General features: G+C 42.5%; 1 protein-coding gene across 2 annotated transcripts in view; it reads right to left on the bottom strand.

Annotated features, from left to right (window-relative positions):
• DPF2 (double PHD fingers 2) overlaps positions 1-14,753 on the bottom strand; it is an 84,737-nt gene that overhangs the window by 47,842 nt on the left and 22,142 nt on the right. For both annotated transcript variants that reach the window (XM_068261006.1, XM_068261007.1), the window contains exons 3-4: positions 4,510-4,617; positions 3,408-3,571 (exon numbers count right to left, since the gene is read on the bottom strand). In XM_068261006.1, the coding sequence (XP_068117107.1) occupies positions 3,408-3,571; positions 4,510-4,617 (272 nt within the window). The remainder of the gene's footprint in view (positions 1-3,407; positions 3,572-4,509; positions 4,618-14,753) is intronic.

Genomic DNA, 14,753 nt, shown 5'->3' with positions numbered 1-14,753 from the left:
TTCCCAAGCCATCTTACCGTAATTATGTAGAATATCATTCCCTGTAACTAAGTATAAAAAGGCTGGTATCACAATGCAGATTTTGCACCAGATAACGGTTATTACTTTGCAACCATTGCTCTAATCTAATAACATTTCTTACTAAGTAACTAGAGTTGTTAACTTCACACATATAAAACTAAAGTCAGTACATGTACACTACTTAAGGTGGCCACTAACGCTCCAACTTCTAGAGAAAAATCGTTCACTACACCATCAACGAACCAATCTTTGCTTCCTATCACAACCAACAAGAAAATCCAAATTTTGGTTTGATGAAAATCTAATCAGACTATTTTTATAATCTATCGTAATTGATTGTGCCCATCAATGGAGATAATTTAAAACCAATCCAATTAGAATTTCTGATCGCTCAAACGATTTTTCGCCAGAAATTGGACAATTAGTGGCCACCTTTAGAGTTCTTATTGCAAATGGGAACCCTTAATAAAACATTCCTTGTCCTCTTTGTAGGTATGATTTTTTTGTGTCCCTACAATACTGTACTGCCCTCCAGTGACAGATCTGAGGAAAAAAAAAAATCTTCAAACAATATTTACAAAATTCCATTTTATAAAGAGGTCTTTCAATATTGTTACCATTACATTTCTATATGTTTAGCTCATTACATTACCTTACCTTAACGTGAGCCTGAAGCCCCCCCCCCAAAAAAAAAAAGATACCCAAGGAGAGGAAGGGCTCTGGGTCCTAAAGAACTTTCCCGTTCATCTCCTGGTTACCTCATTCCAGCGCTAGCTCTCCCGTTAGTCTCCGTCCGATAGGTGGGAGGCTGCTCTCTTCTGCCGCAGGAGGCATTGGAAGTCTTCAGGAGCTTGATTGCTCCCAAAGACAGGCAACTCCATAGTGCGTTCTCTTACACACACGCGTGCGTGCACAGGAAAGTACGGAGCCGCCCATGTTCGGGAGCACTCGGGCTCCCAAAGCCTCCCGCGGCGGGAGATTTGAACAGAGGAGACAGCGCTGGAACGAGGTGACAGTGAGAGGAACGGAAAGGCTCTATAGAACCCAGAGCCTTCCCCCTCCTTAAATTGGCACTATAGTAAAAAATTTTAAAACATAGACAAATAAGTAGTATGTTTTTTCCAGAGTAAAATGAGCCTTACATTACTTTTTTCCCATGTTGCTGTCACTTACAGTAGGTAGTAGAAATCTGACAGAAGCGACAGGTTTTGGACTAGTCCATCTCTTCATGGGGGGATTCTCCATTTTTCGCCATAGTGCCCCTTTAATGGAGTCATCAAACAAACATTGGTAGTTAAAACACGCATGGCTGCGTTACTCACTTTTTTTTTGCTGCTGGATCGCCACCTCCATTTCCCTTAGAAACCTTTAGATTCCCTGTAATTCGGGACGCAAGATCCCCGTGCCTCAGAAGTGAAAGTTACCACGCAGGCGCAATAACTTTTCAGTGTGGAACGCTGGCATTGTTGGCTCACATTGCGTGCTTACGTACGTCTGCGCACGCATAATAGAGCCGCCGGATGCACGTCCTCTCTCGCAAGCCAAACCCTCCGGTCAAACCCTCTGCTTCATTCTCCACCTACCAAACTTTCTCTTCAGCCTCCACCTAGCACTGTGCGGAGACTGAAGCAAGAGCAGGCGTACGCAAGTGTATGTATGCACGCAATGTGAGCCAACAGCACCAGCGTTCCACACTGAAAACGTATTCTGCACCTGCGGGTTCCAATTATTTCTGGGTTGTGAGGGAGACCGGAGTGATATACAGCTAAATGAGCGGCTGTACAAAGTAACAGAGCATGCGATCCACCTTCAAAAAACACGAGTAACATGCAGCCATGCGTGTTTTACATAGCACTGTTTGCCTGATGATTCCTTTAAGTATCTGTATTTTTATTTTTGATTGGTTTCAGGTTTGCTTTTAGGACCACTATTGCAAAAAAAATTGTAGAATTTAAAACATGTGTGCACATGCTTATGTAAAAAGTACATTGTTGTATAAATGATTTTTCTCCCATGTTGCTGTGACTTACAATAGGTAGTAAATATTAGACAGATCTGACAGTTTTGGACTAGTCCATCTTCTCTTTTGATTACTTAGTCGTTTTGGTTGACTTGTTACTCGTTTGCACACATTTCTGACAGTTGGCGCGAGCAACTGCCGTTAAGCAAGTGCTTTCGAAAATAAAATTAAACCATGAGAAACCTCCCACAGAAATGGACTAGGACAAAACCTGTCAGATTTGTAATACCTACTGCAAGTGACAGTGACATAGGAATTCATTTAAAGTGCATTTTACAGTTGGACAAATGTACATTTTATATGTACGCATACACAAGTACCGGTAACTGATATTTAACAAAAAACTGCGATAGTGGTCCTTTAAACTCTCAGTTGTACTGTAAGTTTATCATGTTTCTGGCGTATCAAATTCTCTGGGGATTTGCTCTCATAAACTTACAAAAGTTCATGCCACCTGGCTGGAAAAAATTCTGGGGAGAACACATATTTATGGAGAAAACATTTAAAATCAAATTTACATGCAACACTTGTCCCTGTTAAGAGAGGGGGGGGAGGGCTTTACGAGGAGCTAAAAAAAAATGCTTCCAAGTTACCATTTTATTTTAGCCGGGAAACTTGATTTTCTTATTAACTAAATATGTACTAGTCTAAATTTAGAACATTGCAAAGTCCTATGTTCCTAGCATACACCAATCAGCCTAAGCATTAAAACCCCCTGCATCATATTGTGTAGCACCAAGCTATGCTGCCAAAACAGCTCTGATCTGTTAAGACATGGATTCCACAAGGCCTCCAGGCCACCAGGACATTACCAGCAGATCCTTTTGGTCGTCTATGGATCAGACTTGTTTTTTCCAGTATATCACACATAAGTAACTCACACCCACCTGGCCATTTTTACGATCTGAAAAAAGTTATTTGTGAGGTCAGGCCAGCTTCCCTTGCTTCAGGTTCTGATGTTCACATGTCTATTTTAGGTGCTTTCAGCTGTGACAAAGGTCACCATAGGACGTTCCTACTGGTCTGCAGCTGCAGAGCCCCATATCCAGTAAGCTACAATGCACAATGTGTTCTGAAAACAGCCCATTTTTCACATTCATGAATTAACTTTACTTGCTACCCAATAAATCCCACCCCTTGGCAACTGCCATTGTACAGAGATAATCAATGTTACTTCATCCCCCGGTGGTTATAATGCTGTGGCTGATCAGTGTATATAGTATGTTAAAATAAATGATAGTTACAGTACTGATAAAGCTGACAGCATATTGCAGAGTTTCCTCCCCCAGGCTGCTGGTCAGCTTCCTGACTTTACCGTGATTATTCCGCTCGCTACGTAACGCTGCTTGTCGCTGCTGGCCTGTACCTTCCGTGGTCGGCCAACAACAGAGGGGAACTCTGAAAGGCTGTCGTCATCACGAGGGTCTGGGACTACTCTCTTCTCAATGGGGTCTGCTCGCAGAAGAGCTTCTAGACTGCTGCCATCTTGTGGAATCAGACCTTCCTTCTTCAAAACCTGCTCTGAGTCAGCTGCAATTAAATGCAAATTTAACCTGTCAATTTATTTTCTCAAAGCTTTCCTGAAAAAATAAAGGCACCATTAAAGCGGATCCGAGATGAAAAACTAAATATAACAAGTGACTTGTCTATATATCTTATCTAAAGTTTAGATAGTTTACACAGCAAATCTATCTTCAAACGGCTTCAACAGTATATTAATATTTTTTCCTGTGATACAATGGGAGCAGACATGTTTTCTGCTTGTCACTATTACACAATTACACACACAGGCAAGCTTATCTGTATCTAGGCATGCTAATCTGCATATTCTGTGAAAACTCCACTCTTATCTCTTCCATTACACAGGCAACTGATCTGTATCTGCACTGCAGCTCTCAGATTGTGAAAACTCTGCCTCTGAAATCTATAGCTAGTAACACCTTTTTCACCTGCCCAGACTGAAATCCCACAATCCCATGCAAGTGCCAAGGCACTCTGGAGAAGCTGTGGGTGTGGTTTGTTTAGTTTATAGGAAATTAGGGTATTAAACCAAAACAAAACAAGTATTTGGCTTGAGGAATGCCTTATAAACTATATGTAAGGAACACAAATATGCAAGGAGTAAAAGTTCATCTCGGATCCACTTTAAGGCAATAAAAGTACAAATGTATGCATTTTTATTTCAGAGAATGCTTTATAAAGAAACCCCAAATAAATTACACAAGGAGTTTGCATTCCTGCAACCATTTTACAGTCAAGTAGATATTCTTATTAGAGGCAGCAATTGATTGGTTCATATGAGCCATTTTGGGCTGACCAAGTTATTACATGTATGAGCACCATTATGCACAGTGAGAGCAGCAAACATCCCCTGTATATCAAGAGAGGATTACCATTCTGACAAAATAAGCTCACTAAAATAATTATTACATAAAAGCAGAAGAAGAAAATAAGAAAAAGGCAGTTACCTGGTTTTAGAGAAGGGAAAGTTAGTCTTGGGTCTTCAGGTGGATGTGCTCTCCGCCTCTTTCGCCAGCGTCGGGAAGGATAGCTGTAAAGCTGACCAGGAGCTGTACCTATTTACAAGTGTGGACAAGAAAGTAAATACGGCTTTAAAAAAAGCAATTTTCTCATTTTTATATATCCAGTTGTATGTAAATGATTGTTTCTGCACTGCAAGCCAAACATATAGAGTACATTTTGTAGGCAACCAATGGTAAACAACCACTGCAGGAAAAAAGGCATTTTCACTATTTTTCATATGTTAATGTACAGTTACTTTAAAGGGTACCAGAGACAGATTTAGCAATGAAATGGGACCCAGAGGCATGCTCCGTAGCTGACTGCCTATCTCTGTGTCCCCTCAGCGCCACTCAGTGTTCCCTCGTTCCTCTACTCCAGCTCCCCTTATATGCCAACAAGTGGCTTTTCTGTACTTTGTGAACAGCAGGGGCATCATTAGCTAGAAAGGCTTTCCCCTTGCATGCCCACTCCAGCCTCTGGAACGCCCTGTTCCAGCCTCCATAGTGTCCCTCCTGAGGCGGACAGCATCCCAGCTCTGAAGGAGAGCGAGCTGCGACATGAAGACGTGCTATGACATGGAAGTATATGCGGTACTTCTGGGGTCAAGGCCATTTTTATTTTACAAAGATTTCTTTTTCCAATGTCTCTAGCACGGGAACAGAGCAGCAGAGAACAGAGAGAAGCGGTGCATTGTGACACGGAGGACTACCTACATCAGGTAATATGTTTCTTTTGTTATTTTTCAAACATTGCCTCGGATTCTCTAATCATGTTCTTTCGACCATAGAAACTAATGTAATTGTGGCATGTGTAAAGTTTGAACACCCTAATAAATGACTATTCAGTATGTACGCTCTGGCTCATATCATAGCTTGTACATATCTTTTTAAATTCAGCAACGTGTAAGGATTTTTGCCCACTTTTCCATCTTTCATATCACTTAATTCCAATATATTCTTGGACCTTGTTTCATGCAAAACATGCCTATGATCTACCCTCAGATTGTTCAACAATGTTAGTAGACCGTCAGGTCGGTATAAAACCTTCCACCTGCTTAAAGGAAACATTAGGCAAAATAATGAAAAACATTAAAAACAGATCGACTTACCTATTATTATTGGATTTATATAGCGCCAACATATTACGCAGCACTGTACAATAAATAGGATTACAGACAATGATAACAGGGGTGACAGCACAATACAGGTAATAGACAATAGATACAACAATACAGGTAATAAGCAATAAGATACTCAACACAACGTAGAGATAGTAATACAATGCCAGATCATACACTGGAGTGGTAGTGGTAAAAATACAAGTTCAATAAATCTGGGTAAAGTGCACACAGTCAAGTATGATACACAAGGGGAGAGGGCCCTGCCAAAGGCTTACAATCTAGAGGATTCCTGGAATTACCTGGGGATTCCTCCAGCCCCTGGAAGCCTATGTGTCCCTTGCCGCAGCTCCGCTCTCAATGGGTCACCCGGGGTACCCTCTATGGGAGTAGCTGCCAATGCAGCGAGGTCGGCAGCTACTGCGCCTGCGCAAGCGTGCCGCTCACCCTCTCATCACCAGTAGCGTTTTGCACAGTTAAGTAACACTGTTTTTAATTATTTTTCCTAACGTTTCCTTTAAAGTGGGGTGAAACTTCCTGTTTTTAGTATTTACCATCAGATTTAGGAAAAATGTTATGTGAAAAAAAACAACATTTCTGCTGGTTCCCATTCTGTTTCTCTGGGATGCCAAAAGTGACATCACTACTGCCATCTCTTTATTTTCAACCCAGCTCAGTATTAATTTTCCCTCCCTAATGCCACATATTACTGTCCTTGCCACAGCAATCACCACGTTTGGGTTCCTGGAGAACTGGGCAGACTTTGCAGTCGGCTACAGGTTCTACAGCAGGGATGGGCTGCACCTTAATGGGGAGGGTGCAGCTGCATTGGGGGAGAAGATGGCTAAACGGTTGGAGGAGATTTTAAACTAGGATCTGGGGGGAGGCGGGAGGATAAAGTCTCAATATGTAGACAAGATAAGGTAAAAAGACAGTGGGAGCCTAACATTATGGGGGGTGGAGACAGTGTAAAGATTAAGGAGGTTGGTAAAACTTCAAGTAGCCCATTTCGTGTAAACAAAATTGGTAAATGTGTTGGTAAAAATATAAAGTGCATGGTAACCAATGCTCGGAGCCTTGCAAATAAAATAGACGAACTAGAGTTCATTCTGAATGACAAAGGCTATGACATTGTGGGAATAACAGAGACATGGATGGATGAAAGCCATGACTGGATAGCTAATTTAAAAGGATACAATGTGTTTAGGAGGGATAGAACAGGGAAAAAAGGTGGAGGGGTTTGTCTCTTTGTTAAGAATTCTTTTACAGCTGTCCTCAACGATGAGATGGAGGAAGATTGCGAAGATGTGGAGTCCGTTTGGGTAAATATTCATGGTGGAAATAAAAGTTGCCAATTGCTTATTGGGGTATGCTACAGACCACCTCTTATTAATGAAGCTGCAGAACTGCGATTACTACAGCAGATTGAAAAAGCTGCAAGTAAAAACGAGGTCATAATTATGGGCGACTTCAACTTTCCAGACATTGACTGGGGTATTGAGGCTACCCATTCTGGTAAAAGCAGCAGATTTCTTGCAGCACTACAGGACAATTACTTGACTCAAATGGTAACGGAACCAACTAGGGGGAATGCGTTACTGGATCTGATCATTTCTAATAGACCAGATAATGTATCAAATGTGCAGGTTCAAGAACATTTGGGAAATAGTGATCACAACATGATAACATTTGATCTGGTGACTGATAGGCCACCGGGCAGCGGGACCACTAAAACTATGAATTTTAGAAAAGCAAAGTTGAATCAAATTAGGCAGGCACTAAGTTTGGTGAACTGGGATAATGTACTACAAGGGGACGACACTGAAGGGAAATGGCAAGCTTTTAAACGTATTCTCAATCAATATTGTAGTATGTATATCCCATATGGAAACAAAATGTCTAGGAATAAAAAAAGGCCTCTATGGATGAATAGAAAGGTTAGGGATAAAATGAAGAGGAAAAAGAATGCCTATAAGGTCCTAAAACAGGAGGGGACTGAGGCTGCACTAAGCAATTATAAGGAGTGCAATAAAAATTGTAAAAAAGAAATTAGGCTGGCAAAGATCGAAGCTGAAAATCAAATCGCTAGGGATATCAAATCTAACCCAAAAAAGTTTTACAAGTACATCAACTCTAAAAAAAAGAAAGGTTGACTGTATAGGAATCCTAAAGGATGAGGGTGGGAACTCAATGGTGGACGACCAAGGTAAGGCAGAGTTATTAAATGCTTTCTTTGCTTCTGTCTTCACAAAGGAAACAGCACTGTTGCAAATTACAGAGGCAGAAGAGTCTCAATCTTCTAACTGTAATATTAAATACTTAACGCAGGAAGAAGTAAAGGCAAGACTAAATAAATTAAAAATAGACAAGGTACCTGGCCCGGATGGCATGCATCCTCGGGTCCTTAGAGAATTAAGTTCAGTTATAGCTAAGCCCCTTTATCTTATCTTTTGTGACTCTCTTGCAACTAGCAGAGTCCCAGTGGATTGGCGTACAGCCCACGTTTTCCCATTATTTAAGAAGGGCAAAAAATCTGATCCAGGAAATTATAGACCTGTAAGCTTAACATCAGTTGTATGCAAACTATTTGAGGGGTTACTAAGAGATACTATACATGACTTCATAGTAGAAAATAATCTTATTTCTCAGCATCAACATGGGTTTACTAAAGACAGGTCCTGTTTGACTAACATGCTCAGCTTTTATGAGGTAGTGAATGCTAATATGGATATTGGGAATGCTGTAGATGTGATATACTTGGACTTTGCAAAGGCCTTCGACACTGTTCCCCACAGAAGTCTGGTGCAAAAGTTGAGGATGCAAGGACTGGGGAAGAGTTTGTGTGCATGGATAGGGAACTGGCTAATGGACAGAAAACAAAGAGTTGTGGTCAATGGATCGTACTCAAAATGGGAGACTGTTAGCAGTGGGGTCCCACAGGGGTCTGTACTGGGTCCAGTGCTCTTCAATTTATTTATTAATGACCTAGTAGATGCAGTAGTGAGCAATGTTGCTATTTTTGCAGATGATACAAAATTGTGCAGAATCATCAACTCTCAGGAAGATAGTGTCATATTGCAACAGGATCTGGATAGGATGGCTATATGGGCACATACATGGCAGATGAAATTCAATGTTGACAAATGTAAAGTCATGCATTTTGGTCGTACCAATGGTCTAGCACCATACAAAATAAATGGGATACAGTTGGGAACATCAAACTTGGAGAAGGACTTAGGAGTACTCATCGACAACAAGTTAAATAATCGTACTCAATGCCAAGCCGCTGCAGCTAAAGCGAACAAAATTTTGGGATGCATTAAAAGGGAAATAAAAACTCGAGATGCTAGCATAATATTGCCCCTGTTTAACTCTCTAGTAAGGCCACATCTGGAATATGGAATTCAGTTCTGGGCACCACATTACAAAAAAGATATTGCAGTTTTAGAGCAGGTGCAGAGACGAGCTACAAAATTGATACGTGGGATGGAAGGTCTCGCTTACCAAGAAAGGTTAGATAAACTGGGTTTATTTAGTCTAGAGAAAAGACGCCTTAGAGGAGATCTAATTAACATGTATAAATACATTAGAGGGCAATATAATAGCTTGGCGGATGAGCTTTTTGTCCCTAGGCCTTCTCAAAGGACTAGAGGACATGAGCTGCGCATGGAGGAAAAACGTTTTAGCCATTTATTTAGGAAAGGGTTCTTTACAGTAAGAGTGGTTAAGATGTGGAATGCATTGCCACAGGAAGTCGTTATGGCAAACTCTATACCTGCATTTAAAGGGGGCTTAGATGCTTTCCTTGCGTTGAAAGACATCCATGGCTACAATTACTAGGTTATGCCTAATGATGTTGATCCAGGGATTTTATCTGATTGCCATCTGGAGTCAGGAAGGAATTTTTCCCATTTGGGGCTAATTGGACCATGCCTGGTGGGGTTTTTTTCGCCTTCCTCTGGATCAACAGGGGTATGTGGGGGACGGGCTGGAGTTGTACTTTGTACTGGTTGAACTCGATGGACGTATGTCTTTTTTCAGCCAAAGTAACTATGTAACTATGTAACCTGTAATCCATAAGAATGAATGTGGCCATTTAGAAAAATCAAATATGGTCATCCCTTATTTAGATGACCCAGAACAACAAACTATGCATATATAGCACTGTAGTTTACAGAAGAGTTGATTGGATCATATATTTAGGAGAGGAAAAAAAAGCCCTACAGCTGTCCCAAGTCAGGAGTTTCCAGCAAACGGAAATACAAATGGCTCTTCAGAAGCTTTTCTTAAAGTGTACCTGTAGGGAAAAAAAAATTACTCTAAAGGGGTCCCTCACTTTAAGAGAAGGAAGCTTCTGGATCCTTCAGAGGCTTCCCCGTCCTCCACCAGGCCACTCCAGCACTGTCCGCTCAGCAGCACCATCGAAAAGGGTTCATCAATGTCTCACGCATGCGAAGTAGCATGGACCCACTCTGGCTTTGGTAGAAAAAGCCAAGCCCGATCAAGTCTGTGCCATTGCTCATGTGCAAGCCATACATGGACCTGATCAGGGTCAGCCATTTCCACCAAATCCAGAGCAGATCCATGCTACTGCACAGGCACAGTATGGTTGTGCCTCGTGGATCTGTGCTCTGGAACCGCTTGGTGGAAGAGACTTCCTCCTCCCCCCCCCCCCCCCCCCCCCCCACTCCCGAGGTATCATTTTTCTGACCCTAAATATCACAGGTTTTCTTTAACTGCACTAAAACGGAGATTTCCAGTTCTACTGAATAAGGGATGAGCGAGCATTTTTGCAAGAAGGGAAACTGTACCCTCTAGGTAGAGAGGGGGCCATGGCAGACAGGGTTGTACCAGGAGGTCAGTGCTACATCCTCCCGACACCTCCTGTTTTAAAGTCGCTCTTTGTGCACAAGCATGGCCATACTGTGCCAGTGTAAGTATGGCAGCACTTGTGCAGAAGCTGTTCATGGACAAGCAGCTTCTGCTTACTGTGCAAGCGTGGCCATGCTCGTGCAGGCGCAGTATGGTCACACTTGTACATGGCGGGGAGCATGGCCACGAGAACATATCCAGCAAGTTCTCAGAGCGGACACAGGAAGCCTGTGTACCATCCTTAGGCTTCCCTCTACCTTATAGGGAATTGTGTGTTGCTTGGTCAGGGAAAAGCACATTTAAATGAGTTTGGGATGATGTTGCAACATACTAAAAAGTAAAGGGCGCTGAATACATTGTGAAAGTGCTGTATTTTATGCCAAGATACAAACATGGCTTTTATTAGTGCAAGAAAATAATTCCATTATCTTCTGCATGGAAAATCTACAGAGTAGTTCCAGTACATTTTTAGTTCTCATTAAAGCTTTGTCTTAAAGGAAACCTAAACCGAAAAAAAAAAAATGAATTTTACTTACCTGGGGCTTCTACCAGCCCCCTGCAGCCATCCTGTGCCCTCGCAGTCACTCATGGCTCTTCCGGTCTCCCGCTGCCAGCTAGTTCCGTTTTTGTTGACTGGGAGTCGGCCGGCCGCCATGTGTACCTTTTTACGCATTCCCGCTGGTGCAGGAAGCTATGGCAGACATTAACAAATACATGTTACGCGTTATGGGTTCAACGTGTAAAAATGTATGTGTTAATGCCCGCGATAGCTTCCTGCACCAGCGGGAATGCATAAAAAGGTACGCATGGCGGCCGGCCGACTCCCAGTCGGCAAAAACGAAACTAGCTGGCAGCGGGGGACCGGAAGAGCCATGAGTGACTGCGAGGGCACAGGATGGCTGCATGGGGCTGGTAGAAGCCCCAGGTAAGTGAAACTTATTTTTTGGTTTAGGTTTCCTTTAATGCCTGTCAAAGCTTTAACCACTTGCTAGCTATCGTGTCAACCCATGAAAGTCAAAGGACTTTATTCACTATTACATCTTCAGGGATCTCCAAACACCTCCGGTTAGGCTATAAGCAATCAAGTTCAGGTTTGATAGAGCACTTGCAACTTCTGTAGAGGTTCATTAGCCAGAGTCAAGCTGCTACGTGTGCAGTATACCTACATTAATGTTTAGCTGTAGAAATGTAAAAGGCATAGGGCAGATGGAGCACAGCCTCCCTGATTATAACTGTAAGGACACTGCTCAGTTCCTGTGCATGGATTGCATTTGCTCTGCAGTTGTTTTATAGTAGTAATCGCATCAAGGAAGCACTATTAGGCTAGGTTCACAGGGGGAGGTTGGGTTGTAAAGTTGCAATGCAACAAAAAAAAAACCGGTAACACAGATTAACGCTGCGTTACTGTCGCATTAAGTAGGTACAGTAACACATACAGCCAATGAAAAGTATGCTTTTCTGTACCTGGTAACGTGTGCGTTTAGAGGTAATGCACTGCAGCAGTGCGTTACCCTAGCGCAACACGTTACCATGCAATGCGAATGTCGCATAGACTTTTTATTGCAGTGTGCCCATTAACTGGGATTTTTTTTTTAACAAATGATTGTACTTTCCATCAGATCATTTAGACCTGAAATAAAAATATTTAATTGATTCATAGCACAGTGTTCTCCCCAGGATTTTTTTCCAGCCGGGTGGCATGAAAAAGTAGCCGGGTGGCGTGCGACGGGGAAGTGCAGGACAAGTGCAACTCTGCTTACAGCATAGGGGGAGGATGAGGAGACGAGCCGATGTACCTGCTAGGTACACACGATGCAATTTTCTGACAGATGTACTGTCGGATGGACTATTTCCAACATGTTTAATCTGATTTTCAATCGATTTTCCGTTTACTTGGACATGTTGGAAATAGTCCATCTGACAGTAAATCTGTCAGAAAATTTAATCGTGTGTACCTAGCATTAGGGAGAAAGTATTTCAGATTATGGTGCTCAGGTTACTTTAAAGCAGACCAGCACTCAGAACTTTCTCTCTTCTCTAAAAGATAAGCAACAATATAATACATTTTAATGGAAGACATTTCATTGTTACAGCTGATACAAATTCTACAATAAATCTGCACTGTTTCTACTTCCTCCTTTCAAGGAAGCAGACATTGTTAACCTCCTGTGCTTTCAAAATAGTTTATCTGCTATAGCAGTCAGGTGACACAGGGAAAAAAAAACTACAAATTGTGATTAGACAAGAGGGGTAATTAGACAGGCCAGGCTCTATAAATACATGCAGGGTACATTTCACCGTTTTCCTTCTATGCAAGAGTTCAGGTCCACTTTGTTCATGCAGAGTGATTGTTGAAGGGGGAGGTGGAGCATTACTGATAGGATGCAAGCTGGGGGGTAGATACAGACACAGCAGGAGAGAAGATTGCTTTTTTTTTTTAAACTTTAAGTTTGGGACTCCGGAGCAGAAAAGAGCTGAGTGCAGAGGAGGCTGCCTCGGAAACACCCTGTCACTCTACATGCCCTGTAATGCTCGATCCTCCCCCGAACTGAACATAAAAGTAAAGCAAACGTCTGAGCTCTGAAGTTATATCACCTCTTCTAGCTGATTAGACCAGCAGCTCCTTATCTGAACGGCATTGTTATCTGCTGTCTGCGGGGATGGTGAATGAAGAAGTCGCTTCTGACTGACTGTCCCTGTTTGCAGAAGGAACGCACATGGTCTCTCTCCTCGCATAACTTCTGCAGGCTGCTGAGAAAGATGTGTGGGCGTGCTTGCTTGGCTGCCTCTCTTTCCATTGGCCAGAGAGCTGCCAGCATAAAATAATGCCTGTTTCATTGGAGTGCGGGAGGCAGAGACAGAGCAGAGTTTCCAGCTAGATGCATGGTGCCGCCCCTTACAACCCGCCCAGCCAATCCCTGCTCCACTAGACCAGACAGCGTGAGGTGACAGGCAGAGAAGCGCTCCTCAGCTCCTGCAGTGTACAGCGTCAGCTCTCCCTATTGTGCGAGAGCTGGACGCTGATTGCTAGCAGGCAATGGAGCGCTCCTGCCTGGGTTTTTTTGCAGCTGGGTGGGTGATTGACAGCTGGGCGGGGTCTGAAACCAGCCGGGCGGCCCGCCCACTTAATTGGCCCTGGGGAGAACACTGTAGCATTATAGGACCCCAACTATTACTAATCTGAAAACCAGTTGAGGTCGGGTGAATGAGAAAATCTACTATGCCGATCAAACAGGGTTTTTTAGTTTGTTTTTTTACATAAACGATTGCAATTGTTTAGGACTAAAATAAACAACAAGTGTCAGCGCCAAGGCAGAAGGCGACCGCAGCCGAGAAGGACAATGTCCAAAAGTCCACACAAGCAATGAATATATAAAGTCAGCGCAGGGAAGGCGACAGGCGGCACCATTTTATTTGAGGTCTTCTATTGACCATTTTATGCGCGCTACTTTTTCGGGGTTCCCAGTGCACGGGCCCCGTATGTGAGTTTTCTTTTATCCTTGTTTTTAATTGTTTTACTTGTTATGTAATAAAGATGGTTTACACTTAGATGTGCCGTACATCTCTTTCATGTCACTATCCTACTGGACTCCCCTTTGGTGAGTCTCTGCGATCTCAGGATATCTACTATATTCCGGAGGAATCTGTAGTGTGCAACATCGCTGGTGAAACGACACCATTTGAAAGTTCTGCGGACCACCTATCAAACTCGTTTACAACCTTATAATTTGGGTTGTTGGAATCTGGTGAGCCTTGCTTCTTTACCCTTTTGTTCGAAGATCCTGTATACCAAAAAATGATGAAAGCTGTATTACTATAGACCTGCGCTGAATTGTTTAGGACTGATTTGGTCCAACAACCTTTATGTAATACGATCTGAATAATTTGATCAAAAATACAATTGTTCACTAAACATTGTACTTGAACTTGATGGACGTATGTCTTTTTTCAACCCAAATAACTATGTAACTATGTATTACAGAATTCTTTCCCAAGGCACCTTCAGGCCTTAAAGGGATACTTAAAGGGAACCAGAGATGAACGATTCACACAAAATAAACATCAGTTGATAGCTTGTAAAGAATAAATGCTCTACCTGATAATTTCACCACTCTGGTGTGCCTTTTTGAGTGTTTATCCATTATTGCTCCAGGAAATATCCAATATGGCCGCCAGCTCATATCCCTTCTGCTTCCAGGT

This window comes from Hyperolius riggenbachi, chromosome 11, assembly GCF_040937935.1.
Source record: "Hyperolius riggenbachi isolate aHypRig1 chromosome 11, aHypRig1.pri, whole genome shotgun sequence".
In the NCBI taxonomy this organism is placed as follows: Eukaryota; Metazoa; Chordata; class Amphibia; order Anura; family Hyperoliidae; genus Hyperolius; species Hyperolius riggenbachi.
The sequence above is the reverse complement of the archived record's forward strand: the minus strand, read 5'-3'. Positions and strand labels throughout refer to the sequence as shown.